Here is a 15,086-nt window from a genome sequence, read left to right as displayed (position 1 = left end):
ATCTAACTTATGATGTGGAGCTGTCCCGCTCTATAAAATACCCCACATTTCTTCAACTGCACAGGCTATCTTGCCACATGCTACTGATGCTGATAATGAATAATCTGAGATACTGATTTTATCATCAACATATGAGTCTGCAAAATCATCTGTACCGTGAGCCATTGAACCGATAGCAATCACAATATTTTTATCTTCGGGAATTGTTGGCATGTATTCTGATAGTTTTACTGTAGGTGCATCCCAAGATAAGGCTATTACAATTCAAGAAAAAAAATTAGTTCCTTTGCACTTCCAAATTGTAAGTTGATTTTGTCCACTGACCTATTTTATGGCTATTAGTGGGCAAATGCTTTTCGATTGGGTTTTCAATAATTCTTAAAAGCTTTTCATTGCCGTTTACAGCACGTATACTCAATTTATGGAGTAGTTGAACCATCAAACCAGCGAACCGTTTGAAGGTTCTGGGAATACGAATATGTGGATTCACTTCAATCAATACATTCTTATGGGTATGGATGTAAACTTGTAATAAACCAGCCTTATTCAAAGGGCTATCTAAGAGTGTTAAGAGACACTATGCGAAAGATATGATGTTAGCCTAACCAGTCGTTAACGTTCTACTAACTTATGATTATGGCCCATTTGGATTCTGCAATACCTGATGTGTAATATCAGGACGTGCTTCATATGTTTCCCGGTTATTCTTCTTAAGAATGTGCAAGTGGTCATCAACGTTGAGTAATTGATAATGTCCCTCTTTATTTTTGCCGATTTTGACTGTTTCCAGAGTAGCCTCTTCTAGAATAACGATAAGTCGACGAGCATTCTCTTTTTCAATTTTGGTCTTTGGAACTTTTGGTGCTTGAGGTATCATATGTACGTCGACGTTATCTCTTGTTGCACCCACGCGAATACGTTTGGGTTCATTATCTGATTGTTCACTGTTTTGAGGACGTTTTTCTGTTGCCATGGTTGTGCTTTTTTAATGGTAGTTGGATAAAAGTTAATCGTACAGAAGTGGTTTTAAAGTGACTCTAATAGAAACAGCATATTCAAAGCCACTTGCGGAACAAGCAGTCAATTTGCCAAGTTCCTGCAGATTTGAGGTACGAAACCAATCCAAAAAAGGAAATTACAACCGGTTGTCTATGTGGAAGCCATCTTGAACAAGCATTTTGAAAGTAGAATCAGACGATATTTTCTTTATACGTTACAGTCGTAGCTATGCGAAGCAATTATGACACTACATGTTCAATTGAAGAGTTTCTGAAAACTTAGCTTTAATTTCTTTCAAGTCTAACAAAAAAGGTTTCTGCCATTCATCAAAAAAATAAGAACAACTAAGATTAATACGAATATTTGGAACTCGTTTAAGCGTTATGGAAGTATGTTGAGCGAAGTCGAGCAAACTATATATATAGCCCTATAATCAATATGCTACAATTATACTTGTGAGTACAAAATATATAGATGGACATCGTTTATATCTTTCCAAACTGATACTGTATGTGCATTTGTTGGTTTTGGAAATCAATTCGCTAGTCATGGATATTCAGATAAATCAAATATACGGCATATGATGAATTATAGGAACATTTACTATAGAGACGGTATACTAAATTATCATATAGAGAGATATTTCCACGATATTTTATTCAAATATTGATCATCGCTGTATTAGTAATTTGAATGGATATGTGACCATCGCATGAGCCAAAGTCATAAGCAATGGTTTTACTTCATATTGTTAATAGTTGCAACTGGTAAACTTTACAGCTTTATCTTGCAACTGTTATCCAGGTCGTTCAAAGCTATTATCTTTGGGTTTAGGCATCACATCATTATTGATAATCTAAATAGTGATCAACGGAAACGTTTGGGATAACAAAAACGGATGTGGGTCTATTGTTGTAGGAATTATGGTACGCTTTTTGGGTATGATACGGTACGTTAGCAAAGTGTTAAAAGCAGATAATACACAATGTACCGAAAATGACAGACGTATATGTGAATAAATGAAAGTTGATCTAAGTTGTCTAGATTACTAGAATTATCAACCATATCAAATTGACGGTTATTAACTTTTCTTAATAAACACTTATTCGTTTGATTTTCCATACGTATATACTTCCGGCTCATCTGTTACGATAAAATTGCTAGCTTTCCTTTATACTCTCACAAATGCTTCTGTTATTGTGTTAATCCACGATTACCATATTGATTATAAAGCGAACGAGCAATTTGCATTGGTCGGTAGAGCTGAAGTTCTTAGGTTCAGATTATTAATGTCACCAATAGATTGCTGGTGAGTGCATCAATGCAAAGTTTTGTTCTATTGGAGTCACGATAACAGAAAGTATCTATCTATGATAAGCCGCTCATTTCTTAGGCGTCTATCAAATATACATACATATCCTGCTTGAAGTCAACTATAACTTTTTGATAGATGTAAGCAAGTAAAATTCATCACACGAGGTAATAATTGCATTATTGGAAAATGATTGAACCGTTGGCAATAACCCAAGTTGATTGTATAAGACATGCCTGTGCATCGAGTAAGAGTACATTTTTGCGGTTTTAGGTTTTAGTTTGTTGGAAGACAAAATTTTGTTCGCCCTTCATTTATCCAAACTGTTGATACAAAAATTCTGAAAGGCAGCCTAGATTTGGAGGTATTTATTGCAAATGCCGACTCATGCCTATCATTTGGCGCTAAACTGTTGCTCTGAGAAGCAGACAAAACGGTTTATTTTGGTTCAAAGTAGACTTTTAATTGGAATTATATAGAGGTATATAACTGTACGTTCCTTACTCACAACGAGAAACCTGCATTTTTTGAAAAAATAAAAGATTGCTTAAACTCGCTAAGAAAATTTTGTCATGAACCCCGTAGCAATATTGCTATCCGATATTCAAATAGCAAGTGGCTACACGGACTACCGCAGTAGGTCAATTACCCATAGAATTAAACCGCAGTAAACTGCAGGAAAGCCGCAGTACTTCTATCAAATGTTGGAAAGATATAAATACAGAAGAAGGACACTGGGGAAATATCTTTTTATATAATCTTATTCTCAGTAAACTATTCTAAATAAAAGGAACCTTGGCGACGATCACTGACGGACTAATAAAAAAAATTCATTTTTGATAAGTGCTATTACATTCGCGTTTTCGGGCACGGTGACTTCAATTTTTTATTCGCTTGGTTTATTTTTCTTTTTTGTTCTTTTCTTTCTGCCAGCGATCTCTTGTCCAACGTCATCTCCAAACGACAATAGCTAATGGATGAAGATTGGGGTCTTTCTTCTACTTCCTCTTCATCCTCTTCCGAAGATGAGGATATCGAACAGAAAAGCAGCAGAAGTTTTGGCCGTAAAAGGACTCATAAACCTTGTGGTTTATTCCAGCTGCCCTTTGAAATCCTCTCTCATATTTTCATCTTATCCAGCAACCCTGCACTTCCCGTTACCTGTCGGCATCTCTATCATCATCTTTATTATTGCCATGATACCATTAAGATAGCATTTCTTTTAAATCGCTCAAATCAGAACCTTCAAAAAGCATTTGAGGAAGCTGTCAAATTCAATTTCTTCAACTCAGAGTTGATGCAACGCTTCGAAAGGATGGATTGTAACATACACTTTAAAAACAAAAAAATACCTAGTCGATTGTTCCTATTAGAACCGAACGAAGAGAGAGATCAATTAATTGTGGCTTTATTGAAAAAGGGAGCTTCACCAGATCGGCCGAAAGGGTATCCATTAATCAAATCAGCACAAGTAGGAAATATGGACAGAGTAAAATTGCTGATAAGTTACGGTGCAGATCCAACTATTAAGAACCAGATGGCATTAAGAGTATGTGCGGCCAGAAATAATCGAGCTATGGTCAATTACTTTTTGGATGAATTGCATCTGAAGCCAGATAAAGAGACCTTAAAGGCATGCGTACAGAAAAATCTATGGGAAATGATCCAGATATTAGTAGATCATGGAGCTGTACCGGATATGTCGACTATTAACTTCACATAATATAAGAGATAGTAGCTGGGTTCAATGCTATTCATACATCTTTCAGACGTTACTACTTCTCTTCTTTTCAGACATGCATGTTTAACCTGTAGATAGACCTTTCGCATAAATATAATTATATAAATTATATAGCTGTACTGATTTATATCCTTTTTTGTACATAGCTTTAATCTTTCTTTTTTTTTTAGAATACAATGTAAACTTCCCTTTGACATTCGAACCTCTTGTACCTGGGTAATTCATATGATGCGACCTGCTTTTGTGTAATCCCAAGTGTAAATGAATAGTGATACAGTGAGCATTTTGCTTACAAGACTTGCCCATTTTTATGATAATTACAACGACTTTCTGCTTTTCCTCCTTTACGTCCAGCATCAGTACTTTTTAACTTAGTAGTAAATTCTATAGCCTTCACACCCAGTCCATTCACTTTCCACTTCAAAAAGAAAAAGTAATGCAAACGAGGATACCGTTCTTTTTTGTCGCCATTCTCGGCTTCTTTGTTTCCTGCATTTTCGCTCAACTCGGCACCCAAATCAATTATCCTGCATTCAATGACACCATTCAACCTGGTCAGAAAATTGATATCGCTTACGGCTATCAAAACATGGGTAATGGATCGTACAGTGTCGTCATTGATCTTTGGCAAGATAACACTTTGACTACGCTTGCCAAAAATATTGCTCAAGACGTTGATGTGCCACCTGGTAACTCTACCGGTACACATCTTCAATTCTATTTGAATGCAACCTATAGCTGGTCAGTTCCTCATGGGTTAAATAAAACTGTATACCTGACAGTAACAACAAAGCCAAAGTTGTCTTACTCCAAGGAAGAATTAAGTATGCGCTCAAGAGCCGTTCTGCTTCATGTGAATGCAGGTATTCGCCAGCTGCCAGCCATTCAACCATTGGTTTTACTTGGATTAGCCATAATAGCCTTTTCTATGGTTTATTGAATATTTTAATAATGATGATAAAACGCTTTTCTAGTAGTATCTAACTAATAGTATAATAATAAACTACTACATATACTGCTATTGCAGCTAGTTGTTGAAGCTTTATCGTATATTCATAAGTGAAATCAAAATTCAAATAACGCACATTCAATTTCCAGGAACCTTAAATTGAATTGAGCTGCAGCGAACCAAACATAAAACTTCATTGTACCTCATTCCTCACTGTTATCTTCTGCAAATTGATAAACAAAAGCAAGCCACTGTTTTTTGGTTTTTTTTTTTTATTTTCGTGCTTGCTTCAATCTCTTTTGTCTACTTTAGCTTTTTGAACTAAAAACAGGACTGACTGCAATGGCGTCTCAAAAGGCAACTTTGATAATAGGCGGTGCAGCTCTTGGTGCTGTTTCTTTGGCAGCTTATCAAAAGCTCACACAAAAACCTAACCCTCGGTCTATCCAACCATTACCACCACAAAATCTACCATCACCACCTTCTACCCAACAGCAACACCGACCCACCCAAAATCAATCTCCAGTAATCCCCGTTTCCAATTTCGAAATATCTAAAGAAATCCTTCCATTCGGCTTTCCTGGCCCTGTCAACGACATTGTTTATCGAAGTGCTTATGTTACCAGTTATAATCGTCGCGATCGTAATCCTAACTGGGTCGCTGAACATCTAACGGCAGCTAAATTAAAAAGAGGAGAGGACGTTGATCGTTCCAAATCTACTTTCAAAGAGGATGAACATATTCCCGCTAAATTCAGGGCCAAATTGAGTGATTATTTCCGCAGTGGATTTGATCGCGGGCATATGGTACCTGCTGCCGACGTGAAAAATAGCCAAGTGTCTATGGATGAAACGTTTTATCTGACGAATATCGCTCCTCAAGTTGGAGAAGGTTTCAACAGAGACTGTAAGTGACTGCACTTTCTATAGGTCGTGTTTGCTTAACGGTAGAAAAGAAAACAAAGCAGGCTGATATTATTCACCTTTCCTAGATTGGGCACACCTTGAACACTTTTGTAGACAATTGACTAAGCAATTCTCTGATGTTTATGTATTTACGGGGCCAATGTATTTGCCGCACCAAGAAGCGGATGGAAAATTTTATGTCAAATACCAGGTGATTGGAAACCCACCCAATGTGGCAGTTCCCACTCACTTTTACAAGGTTATTTTGACGCACCACCAAGGACGTTATAGTGTAGGTGCATTCGTACTGCCTAACGCACGCATTTCGGACGCTACACCTATCACAGCGTTCCAAGTACCCTTGGATGCAGTAGAAAGAGGCACAGGCCTTACGTTCTTTAAACAAAGTCCTGTGGATAAAAATAAGATACCCGATCTCTGTAAAGAGACAGAGTGTAGGCTGGTTATTCGTCAATTTAATAATGCTCAAAATAAGGCTTTGCCAGCCAAGTAGTGACGGGTTAGAGAAACGCTCATTATCCCAAATGAATATTAGATATGTATTAATAGAGAGTTAACTTATTCATTTATCTAACAACGATAAAATAATCTATTTACAAAATGTAATTGCACCTAAAAATTAATTATGGAAGTATATACAATTGATACGATGGAGTATGTTTGTAAGTAAGGAAAATAGATCTAAAAGCAGAGAAATTTTTTCTTTTTTGTTTGTAGCTGTAGTTCCAACAGCCTTTGCTCAAGTAGGGCCTGCGACTTTTCTGCCTTTAGCTTTTGTTTTCGTTCACTGTCTATTAAATATTTTAGATTTTCCAACGATTGTCGTCGTTGAGTAGAAACAGTTGTAAGTTTTTCCTCTAGCGCTCTTATCGTTTGTTGATGAACGTGGTTTTCGTTTTCTGCTATGATGAGTTTTTGTTGGTAATTCTTGATAATTTGTTCAAAATCATGTATGGGAGGGGGCGGAGCGGGAGTTTGAGGAAGAGGCTGCCGTGGTGGTGGGTTCAAAGGTGGAGATGGGCGTGGCATAAGTCGAGGTGACAAAGGAGTGTATCGTGGTTGTATTGGTAGTGGCTCCATGACTTGAGGCTGTGTGTTGCTGGACATCGTATGACTTCTTGGCGGAAGTGGCTGAGTCCTTGAGGGAACAGTGGATGATAGCTCTGACAAATTGGTTGCGCTCGAGATTCGTTGGTTTTCATCGACTTTGCTCAAATTATTACTCTGTGCTGTATGTGCTGGTGACAATGACCGTCGTCCGCTTTCCATTCTTGAAAGACTCTCGCATGGCTTTTTCTGTTGCTGTAGATGGTGATTCATTACTGTGAGATTTAATATATCAGCCTCCAACAATTTTAATCGTTCCTTTGTTTGCTGTCGCTCAATGCATAATTGATCATTTAAATTGTGTATGATATTAGTCATTTCTGAGACATCATAAACCATATTAGCCACTTCCTCAATAATCTCAGGTTTGTCACGCATGTTCTCATCCATCCAATCAAGCACTTGGTGATATTTACCAATTCTGCTCGTACGATAAAAAGAGGGTCGCTTGCGTTTCTGCAGCATGTTATATTCTTCTTGCAGCATTTCTAACGATTGCTTTACTCGTGAATAATCTTTCACTTGCTCGTTTGAATTTACAAGTGCAGCCTCTAACTCTTTTATCCTACTTGCTTGCTGCTGTTGCTGTTGTTGAGCTGAAGCTGTTCCAACCAAGTCAATGTCAGCCGTTAGCTGCAATTGCTCTACAATGTTGTCTAATGTCATCACTTGATTCTCCAACTCCTCCGTTCGCTTCTTCAAAATAGCATGATCCTCCTCTTTCAGCATGATTGCCGTTACTAGTGTCATCTTATCAATGGCTTTATTGATTTTTTGATCGCCATGTTTGATTTTACTTTCTAGAGTATCGAGCAATTCACCCAATTCCTGTCGTTCAACTGCTAGCTGTTCTATGCCTTGCGTTATATGATTTTCTGTCTCGATTTGTTTTTCCTCCAAGTATCGTATCATCATATCTTGTTTCTGTATAAGCTGCCACAATGTTAAATTCGTATGATTAGTTTCATGTAGCTCGTGTTCGACGTGTGTATTACGTTCGCGTGTAACTGTGATTTGATTTTCAAGTTCTTCTATTTGTCGGTAAAGATCTGCTGCTGCGGCTACCATTTTTTGATCTTCCATGTTGCCGTTAGGATGATGAAGGGAAGTAGCGACAGTAGAATTTGAAATAGACGAAAAAAGAGAAGTCGATTGCTGCGAAGAGGAAAAGGTAGTGGAGAATGCAGTACCTTGTGCACTAGAACGTAAAGATGATCGTAGAGTCGTTACTTGGTTCGTGAGGTTGGCAATAATTTGTTTGAGGTTTTCAGGACCTTCTGTTTCTTCCACTTCAACTGATTTCGCAGATAGTGTGTAGTTGCTGTTAATTTTACTAAATTTCTCAGCAAAGGAAAGTCTCGCTCGAATAGTCTCTATAGATTCATTTACAGAAATCGATGTTAGAAACAGATAGGGTGTTGCGCGATTGTATACCAAAGCATGTTGAAGCTGGGTCAATTGACTAATATCAATTTTGCTCGCATCATATATATTCAACTGAGAGTACTTGATATGGTTGCGCTTTAAAGTTACAGAAAACAACGGAATAAAATTACAAGCTGCACTTTGTTGTAACCATTTATGATAATACCTAGCAAAAAAAATGATAGGATGCTAACTTTTAGTCTGCTATGACTGAAATGTAGATCAAAACTAAGTGTTAAATATATTACTTTTTCAGGAGTTCAGCGTTATTGATATGATATTCTTCAGATGAGCTTAAGGTACTTCCAGTTTGAATGTTTGCTGTCTCTGTCAGGCTGATATAGACTTGATAATCCGTAGATATTGCAGCGCTGACAAGTGACAGCACAGTGTTAATGTCCATTCTGTGAATTGATGAACTGGTTCCCTAAAACGAAAAGTTACTTCGTCATTGTAATAAGCATTAAGTAGAGACGAGTTTAAACATCAATAGGCTTACATTGTATACTATGTTATAATCAAGCCCTGTAATTGAAGCGAATTACAAAATTTAGGTCGGGAATTTAAGCATCTTCAATTTAGTAACGTCTACGTCTCGCTTTCAACTACTTACCCAGCAAGACGAAATGAGTGATAGCTCGTGGAAAACGTTCATACAACCAATGATGATGTAATTCTGGTTGCTTATCAGCATCGAGAATAAGATCAAAGTAGAAAGTGGACTTTTCTGCAGAGAGCTGAATGCATTGCTCCGAAAATAGATCTAATTCAATTTCATTATTTGTCAGATCATGCTGTTTATCAAGGGGTAGTATTTGCAAAACTAAATTAAAGACGATTTTTTGTCAGCCAGAAAGGGAAAGAAAAAGAAAGACAGGCATCATTAGACTTCTTACCCGAACCGAAGAAGCTCTCTTCCTGTTCACCAGTAGATAGAATCATGAATAAAGGCAGGATTTATACGATTCAATAATACACGTTAACTTAATAATCGTCAAGTGAGGATAAAAAGTTAAGCCTGCTCGGATCGCATTACAATTTGATTAGAAAAAGACAAATCAAAAGAAAGAGAAAGAAAGAAGAAACGTCAATTATATACTAATGGTCAAAGAGCAAACGTCAACAAACTGACGGTGCTTTCTCCGTTTTTACCTGATTTGTATTTTTTTTTTTTTTTTTTTTTTTTTTTGTTAAAACGAAGAATAAAAACCAAATCTCAGCTTGGGACCGTCTCTTCTTATTTTTTCATTGTTCGCATGCTGCAAACTTTGATAATTTCATTAATGGCATTTATTAGTCATCTCAAAGATATAGTAGTTGTTTGCTTGTTTCAAATAAATAAATTGGGTAAGTTTTGTTCAGGCAGATATACATCAAGCATCTTCTTCTCATCGTTTCAAGATTTGCACAGCGTCTTTTGAAAACACATAACTTGCTCCTGACCATATTGTTGTGCCACCGACGACCCATCTATTGTTTAAAATTTTTTATTGTTAGTCTCCTTTCTGCTTGTTTTCTTTTTTGCAGAGCAGGTTAAGAATGTTGGGATTCAAACTTACTGCAACCCCGTCATGAATTCAGAAGGAGGAAATCCTACGCTAAGTGTAGTCAATGATAGGCCCATCAAGGCTAGTTGTAAAGCGGTATTGATCTTGCTGATTTGAGTTGGTCTGACTTCAGCGGAGGGGATTGTGCAATTAATGTACCTAGAAAGTGTTTTCTATTCAATTATGCTTTTTAAGTATGACGAACGCGCATGGAGGAGCACAAATCTAAAATAGATAATGCATGCTTACTGGTTCCGGTAATGATACATATCGATAATAAAAGGCAGATAGAATTAAGCCAGCATCTCTTCCTAGAATAATTGCTGACAAAGGCACTAGCAATTAACACTTATCGTTAGCTATATTTCGATATGGCTGGCTGTGTTGATTTACCACTACTTACTCGGTAGTGTTCCTTCCATAGTTAAAGTTACTGTCAAAATAGTCATTAAAACTTTATCGGCGAATGGATCAATAATCGTCCCAAGTAACGTCTTCATATTATACTTTCTTGCAATATACCCATCCAACTAAGCATAGTTATCCAAGTCTTCAATTAGTTTTGTATGCGACTTGAAAAATGTGGAAGATTCCATGAAGTTTACCAAATCCGTAAATCCTGCTAACGCAAATAGACCTAAAGCACTATCATAGTTGTGATTCAAAATCAAATAACCTATACAAGGCGCTGCAACAAGTCGGCTAAATGTCAAAACATTCGGGATTGTATATATATTTTCTTTCAGTTCCTGCTGAAAAGAAAGAGGGACTTCAATATTAAACTTAGTAATTCATCCTACAATACTGCTCTAACTCACAGTCTTCTCTGTTGGTTGGTCATCCTTCTCCTCACTCCTAAATAATCGTGTTTTTGTAATGGATAGAATCGAACGCTGTATCGGTAGAAGAGTTCTCAACCTTTTTGTACTGAGTAGAAGAGCATTTCTATAAGAGTAGTAACAGCTCAGCATACCGCATAGTATGTGCAATTGTATATGCACTCAACCAAAAAATAGCAGGTTCAATTTACTTTGCGTTGGATGACATTGGTTGTTTTCGAGTGAGCGCAAAAGTTCTGTTCAATAGAAGCCCTTTATTGAAAGTTTGAAGGGATTGTTTGGCGCAATTTAATGTGACCCTGCGACTCAGGATTGGTATACGGCATTGTAGTTGTAGTCGGAACATTGGTATCGTTTGAATGGGTCAATGGAAAAAGTGGTGTGAATTGAACAAAGACAAGCTGAATACAAGTTAATAATACGTTCATGTAACTGAGAAAACTGTGACCGCCTACCCCTTGTTGTAGTAAAGATTACAATCTCAATGTGGGAGAGACACAAACAGTGAAAGCGAAAGTCCGCGATCAAAAATACCGTGTTTCTCCACCCGCAACCAGATAATTGGATTTTGTGCTTTGCTTTCGCTGCGCTCAAAGGATCAACAAGGTAGACGAAATGCTCTTTTAGTAGCCGATTTTATGGACGTGGTGTTTCGAAATCTTACTTTAATGGAACTAAAAGTTCAGTATGCTTTCATGCACAAGACTTCTTAACAGAAACGACATTTTGGGACTTCTACGGATCTATGCAGTCAGTTATTCTTGCTTTATAATACCCTCGGAAGATCAAAGAACGTTGGTGCCGATGAAACTGGACTGCAAACTTTATCATTCTTAATAAGTTTGTCAGCAACTCTCATGTATCTTTGTAATTTTCTTTCAAATAGAGTATGATGAGCTACTGTTATTCAAAGCAAGACATATAGAGATGACACTATTTATTGTTGATTATTGAATGTTATAAATTCGCACGAAATTAATTATTAGAGCAGTAACGAGCTATAAGGTAAAGTGAATAAAACATTTGTATTAAGCAGTTAATTTCAGTAATCAATGCTGTTGCACAGTTTTTGCGTTCTTCGTTGAAGAAGACTTCCAAAACAGCCAAGAACGTCGCTTTTTCAGCTTCTCTTCAGGTTTTTGCGTATCGTCCGTTTTCTTTTTATATCCTTTATCTTTTTCTGTTTGCGTTAAAGGTGAAGAAGGTGTCTAGATTGAGGAAAAAGAAAAAATGAAGAATTAGTAAGAAAGAAAATACTTTTCATTTAACGATAAAAGTAAGTAACAAACCTTCTCGGTACGTTTAAACAAACTGATGATCTGGGATTTTCGTTTGGTTACAGCTTTGTCTTCTTTGTTTCCGGACTCTTTACGTAAAAACACACTTGAACTCTTACGTAGAAAAGTGGATGATGTTTTGCTTTCCTTTGCTATTGCAGCAACTTCAGCTACTGCAGTGTTCACAGACTGTTCACTTTGTGATCCAACAGTTAAAGTTTCTTCGGTTACTGATTCATGTCGCTCAATTGGCTGCTGCTGTTCCTGTTGATCACCTTCGTCTACTCCTTGCTTATTTCTCTCGAGAGTACTGAGAGAGTTAGCTTTACCTTCCTTTTCAGTCGTATTAGTAGCCTCCGCTTTTTCTTCTTTTTCCTTTGTACAGGCGGGCTTTTCTACAGATGTTTTTGTTGTTACTATAGTTCCTGCTGTTGTTGTTGTTGTTGTTGTTGTTGAGTGATTTGCCACGTCATATTCTTGAACACTGTTAGCCCCACTCTTGTCACTTTTTATGTTTTCCTCTTCTCTTTCTGGTTCTTCTACTGTTGGAGTCGATACCGGTTCCGTTATGCTAATGGTGGGAGTTGTCTTTGCAAATGAGTTAACTGCTGCGTTTTGAAAGCTCTCTTCATCTAGCGTTGAAGTGTTCTCAGTTGTCGCGTCGGAGACCTTTACTTTACTCTCTGCGGAAGGATAGGTTGAATTTGCAGGATTACTATCAACATCAGGCTTTTGTTCTACAGCAGCTTGCGAAACGCTAAAAAGGTTATCTATTTCTTCAAGTGCTGCTGCTGCGGCTGTAGCGGCTGCTGTTAGTGATGTGTCGAATTGCTCAACGTCATCGGAAACGCTAATATTTAGCTTAGACGCATTTGTGCCGAGATTGGCTTCCTGTTGTTCTTGATGATCAGCAGTGACAGATGGATTTTCTTCTTCTCGTTCTTTAGCAGGAATTACTGTGCCAGCAGAAGGAGTGTTAAGGCCTTGCGATCCAGCTTTCTTATCACCTATGGCAGCATCCTTTTGGACGTGTGCTTCATCATTTTTCACCTTCATCATTGTCTTTGAGTTGTTTACCTGATTTTCTGAAACGCTTGTCGTACGGATTTCTTCTTGATTGTTAGTACCCAATGCTTCAGATGGACAAGTTGACTCCGAGGTCGCCATTGATTCGTCAGGGGTTCTTGTCTCTGCTGCACGATGATCTGCTGTATTTGACTCTAAACACTCCTTTGCAAAACGGGAATTTTCCTTTGCATCGTCTTGTTGGTTTAACGATATTGTTTTCACAATGACACCGCCCACCAGAAGTGATCCTAGAGTGTCTTCGTCGATGGTGGCTGTGTTTATGGAATTATTGACATCCTTTTCTTTCTCCTGTCCTTGCTCTTCTGAATGCTTGATTTCCTCCTTATTTGTTGTCGAATTGATAGATGAGGAGGTTGAGGGTGACGGCGCGTCTGACTGAGCAAGATCAGAAGTCATGGTAGGCTCAACGGCCTCTTCCACCTTGGATATGTTACTGTTGTTACTATTGATTTTGTTATTATGAGATGCTGGTCTCTTGTTCTTCTTGTGAGATTTTCTTTTATTTCCTTTTTTCGCCATATTTTCAGATCAAGTAATAAGAAGAGTTGATATATTGTATACAGTCTAGAAAAAAAAAAAAAATCAGAGAAACCAAAAAAAAAAAGGTTAAAATTAAGATAGGAAAGACCTTTTTAAGCAGGAAAAAAAGAACCAAAAAAAAAAAACAAAAAACAAACTTTGTTCTCTAGGGATACACAATTACAAAAGTAGAAAGAGGGCTTTAGCTTTCAGAAGGCAATGAAGTTTGAAATGACTGTAACACAACATTTATTAAGGAACTGATAGCGTACCTATTTTAACTTTTTGATTCAAAGTCTTCGATTAGGGACATGATTATCAACCATAACATTGGATATGCCTTTTGTCGCATACTGACCTACGATCTACTTGCTTGGGTGTATATAGATATTAATAGTACCTTTTCATGATTGAAGTTTCTCAGATTTTGCCATCCGCTCATATAATTGGGTTAGCTCAAATGTATTAAATGATTTCTAAGAGTTGCAGAGGTACATCTACACGTGAGTGACTAAGATAGTCCGTACTACCTTCATATTGTTAACGTGCATCTACTTTTAGATGTTATTGATGCCTTAATTTTGGAAGAGTTCGAGCGACTTTAATCTCTGCTTGACAGTGTGAGCAATTCCCTTCTCACTACAAATTTATGTAATGAATTGTTGATATTCGAATGCTACAATGAAAAATGAGTATTTTGACAATCACCAAGAAGTTCAAAATGGCTAATTTTCAAACCGTTGAGTTTGAATGGTACAAATAAACTTCACGCATCGCTCCCTTTTTCACTTAAACTGCAATCGTCTCCCTAAACGTTTTGGTCGATAAGTGTAGGGTTAACTATATTTTCGAAAAATTCTATGCGACTTCTATAATTGTCATTGTATGCGTGGTCAAAAGATAAAAGCCAAACTTCTTTGAACCGTTCATGTCTATTGGAAAGTTAACCTTCAATGCTTAGGGGAGACTATCCATCTGATGTTTTGTCCACACTGAATCAGTTGCTGCTACAGTAGCCTAAACACTGTAGCCAATCAATCTCCAACATTCATTTTTGACCAACAATAGACTATGTCTCTATACAAATAGCCTTATTCATGCGCCAAGTCCTATTCGAACTACAACGCAACACTTTCAAGTACTTTACGAAATTTGCTGTTTAGAAAATTGATACTTTCGTAACATAACTGGTGCTTTTAATATTTCAAAAATTGTACACAAGTCTATCTGGTCGATCGGTTTATTCTGTTAGTATATTTACGCTCCCCAGCTTCCTACCTTGACGTTGGATATGACATTAACAACTGAAGCCTCTGTACATTGTGATATTTTCATCATTTGAAAAAGATACATTG

The 15,086-nt window shown here is 37.2% G+C and overlaps 7 protein-coding genes across 7 annotated transcripts; 3 read left to right on the top strand and 4 right to left on the bottom strand.

The window, feature by feature from the left end:
- Nucleotides 1–30: 30 nt before the first annotated feature.
- Nucleotides 31–973, bottom strand: BDF20DRAFT_832727 (Alpha/beta knot methyltransferase; the record flags this gene model as incomplete). The annotated part of the gene is made up of 3 exons (XM_053078567.1): nucleotides 31–254; nucleotides 325–577; nucleotides 662–973. 3 exons carry the CDS (start codon nucleotides 971–973, stop codon nucleotides 31–33), a joined length of 789 nt encoding a protein of 262 aa, XP_052939194.1.
- Nucleotides 974–3,284: 2,311 nt separating this feature from the next.
- Nucleotides 3,285–4,034, top strand: BDF20DRAFT_832726 (uncharacterized protein; the record flags this gene model as incomplete). The annotated part of the gene is made up of 1 exon (XM_053078566.1): nucleotides 3,285–4,034. The coding sequence occupies one exon, from the start codon at nucleotides 3,285–3,287 to the stop codon at nucleotides 4,032–4,034; it is 750 nt and encodes a 249-aa protein (XP_052939193.1).
- A 227-nt stretch (nucleotides 4,035–4,261) lies between these two features.
- Nucleotides 4,262–5,168, top strand: BDF20DRAFT_291201 (uncharacterized protein). The gene has a single exon (XM_053075113.1). It carries the CDS (start codon nucleotides 4,489–4,491, stop codon nucleotides 4,990–4,992), a length of 504 nt encoding a protein of 167 aa, XP_052939192.1. The 5' UTR covers nucleotides 4,262–4,488; the 3' UTR covers nucleotides 4,993–5,168.
- A 175-nt stretch (nucleotides 5,169–5,343) lies between these two features.
- On the top strand, nucleotides 5,344–6,421 carry BDF20DRAFT_904734 (uncharacterized protein; the record flags this gene model as incomplete). Its single annotated transcript, XM_053083074.1, has 2 exons — nucleotides 5,344–5,908; nucleotides 5,994–6,421. 2 exons carry the CDS (start codon nucleotides 5,344–5,346, stop codon nucleotides 6,419–6,421), a joined length of 993 nt encoding a protein of 330 aa, XP_052939191.1.
- Nucleotides 6,232–8,262, bottom strand: BDF20DRAFT_291414 (uncharacterized protein). Its single transcript, XM_053075114.1, has 2 exons — nucleotides 6,694–8,262; nucleotides 6,232–6,661 (listed from the first exon to the last, which is right to left on the bottom strand). Exons 1-2 carry the CDS (start codon nucleotides 8,116–8,118, stop codon nucleotides 6,548–6,550), a joined length of 1,539 nt encoding a protein of 512 aa, XP_052939190.1. The 5' UTR covers nucleotides 8,119–8,262; the 3' UTR covers nucleotides 6,232–6,547.
- A 1,413-nt stretch (nucleotides 8,263–9,675) lies between these two features.
- BDF20DRAFT_852413 (CDP-alcohol phosphatidyltransferase-domain-containing protein) lies at nucleotides 9,676–11,458 on the bottom strand. The gene is made up of 8 exons (XM_053080076.1): nucleotides 11,302–11,458; nucleotides 11,038–11,247; nucleotides 10,826–10,952; nucleotides 10,613–10,759; nucleotides 10,411–10,537; nucleotides 10,257–10,342; nucleotides 10,020–10,180; nucleotides 9,676–9,930 (listed from the first exon to the last, which is right to left on the bottom strand). The coding sequence occupies exons 2-8, from the start codon at nucleotides 11,190–11,192 to the stop codon at nucleotides 9,849–9,851; spliced, it is 885 nt and encodes a 294-aa protein (XP_052939189.1). The 5' UTR covers nucleotides 11,193–11,247; nucleotides 11,302–11,458; the 3' UTR covers nucleotides 9,676–9,848.
- A 112-nt stretch (nucleotides 11,459–11,570) lies between these two features.
- BDF20DRAFT_290924 (uncharacterized protein) lies at nucleotides 11,571–14,152 on the bottom strand. The gene is made up of 3 exons (XM_053075112.1): nucleotides 14,132–14,152; nucleotides 12,136–13,776; nucleotides 11,571–12,054 (listed from the first exon to the last, which is right to left on the bottom strand). Exons 2-3 carry the CDS (start codon nucleotides 13,729–13,731, stop codon nucleotides 11,896–11,898), a joined length of 1,755 nt encoding a protein of 584 aa, XP_052939188.1. The 5' UTR covers nucleotides 13,732–13,776; nucleotides 14,132–14,152; the 3' UTR covers nucleotides 11,571–11,895.
- Between the last annotated feature and the right edge of the window lie 934 nt (nucleotides 14,153–15,086).

Source organism: Mycotypha africana, assembly GCF_025528875.1.
Source record: "Mycotypha africana strain NRRL 2978 chromosome Unknown BDF20scaffold_2, whole genome shotgun sequence".
NCBI lineage: Eukaryota > Fungi > Mucoromycota > Mucoromycetes > Mucorales > Mycotyphaceae > Mycotypha > Mycotypha africana.
This window is presented reverse-complemented; position numbering and strand designations above follow the sequence as displayed.

Coding starts and splice junctions, on each gene's coding strand:
- BDF20DRAFT_291201 (XM_053075113.1), top strand. CDS start 4,489: ATGCAAACGAGGATACCGTTCTTTTTTGTCGCCATTCTCGGCTTCTTT.
- BDF20DRAFT_291414 (XM_053075114.1), bottom strand. CDS start 8,118: ATGGAAGATCAAAAAATGGTAGCCGCAGCAGCAGATCTTTACCGACAA. Junction 6,662..6,693: donor AACGAAAACAAAAGCTAAAG/GCAGAAAAGTCG, acceptor ACTTGAGCAAAG/GCTGTTGGAACTACAGCTAC.
- BDF20DRAFT_852413 (XM_053080076.1), bottom strand. CDS start 11,192: ATGTTCCGACTACAACTACAATGCCGTATACCAATCCTGAGTCGCAGG. Junction 10,953..11,037: donor CCAATGTCATCCAACGCAAA/GTAAATTGAACC, acceptor CTACTCTTATAG/AAATGCTCTTCTACTCAGTA. Junction 10,538..10,612: donor TAGCAGGATTTACGGATTTG/GTAAACTTCATG, acceptor AACTATGCTTAG/TTGGATGGGTATATTGCAAG.
- BDF20DRAFT_290924 (XM_053075112.1), bottom strand. CDS start 13,731: ATGGCGAAAAAAGGAAATAAAAGAAAATCTCACAAGAAGAACAAGAGA. Junction 12,055..12,135: donor TGTTTAAACGTACCGAGAAG/GTTTGTTACTTA, acceptor TCCTCAATCTAG/ACACCTTCTTCACCTTTAAC.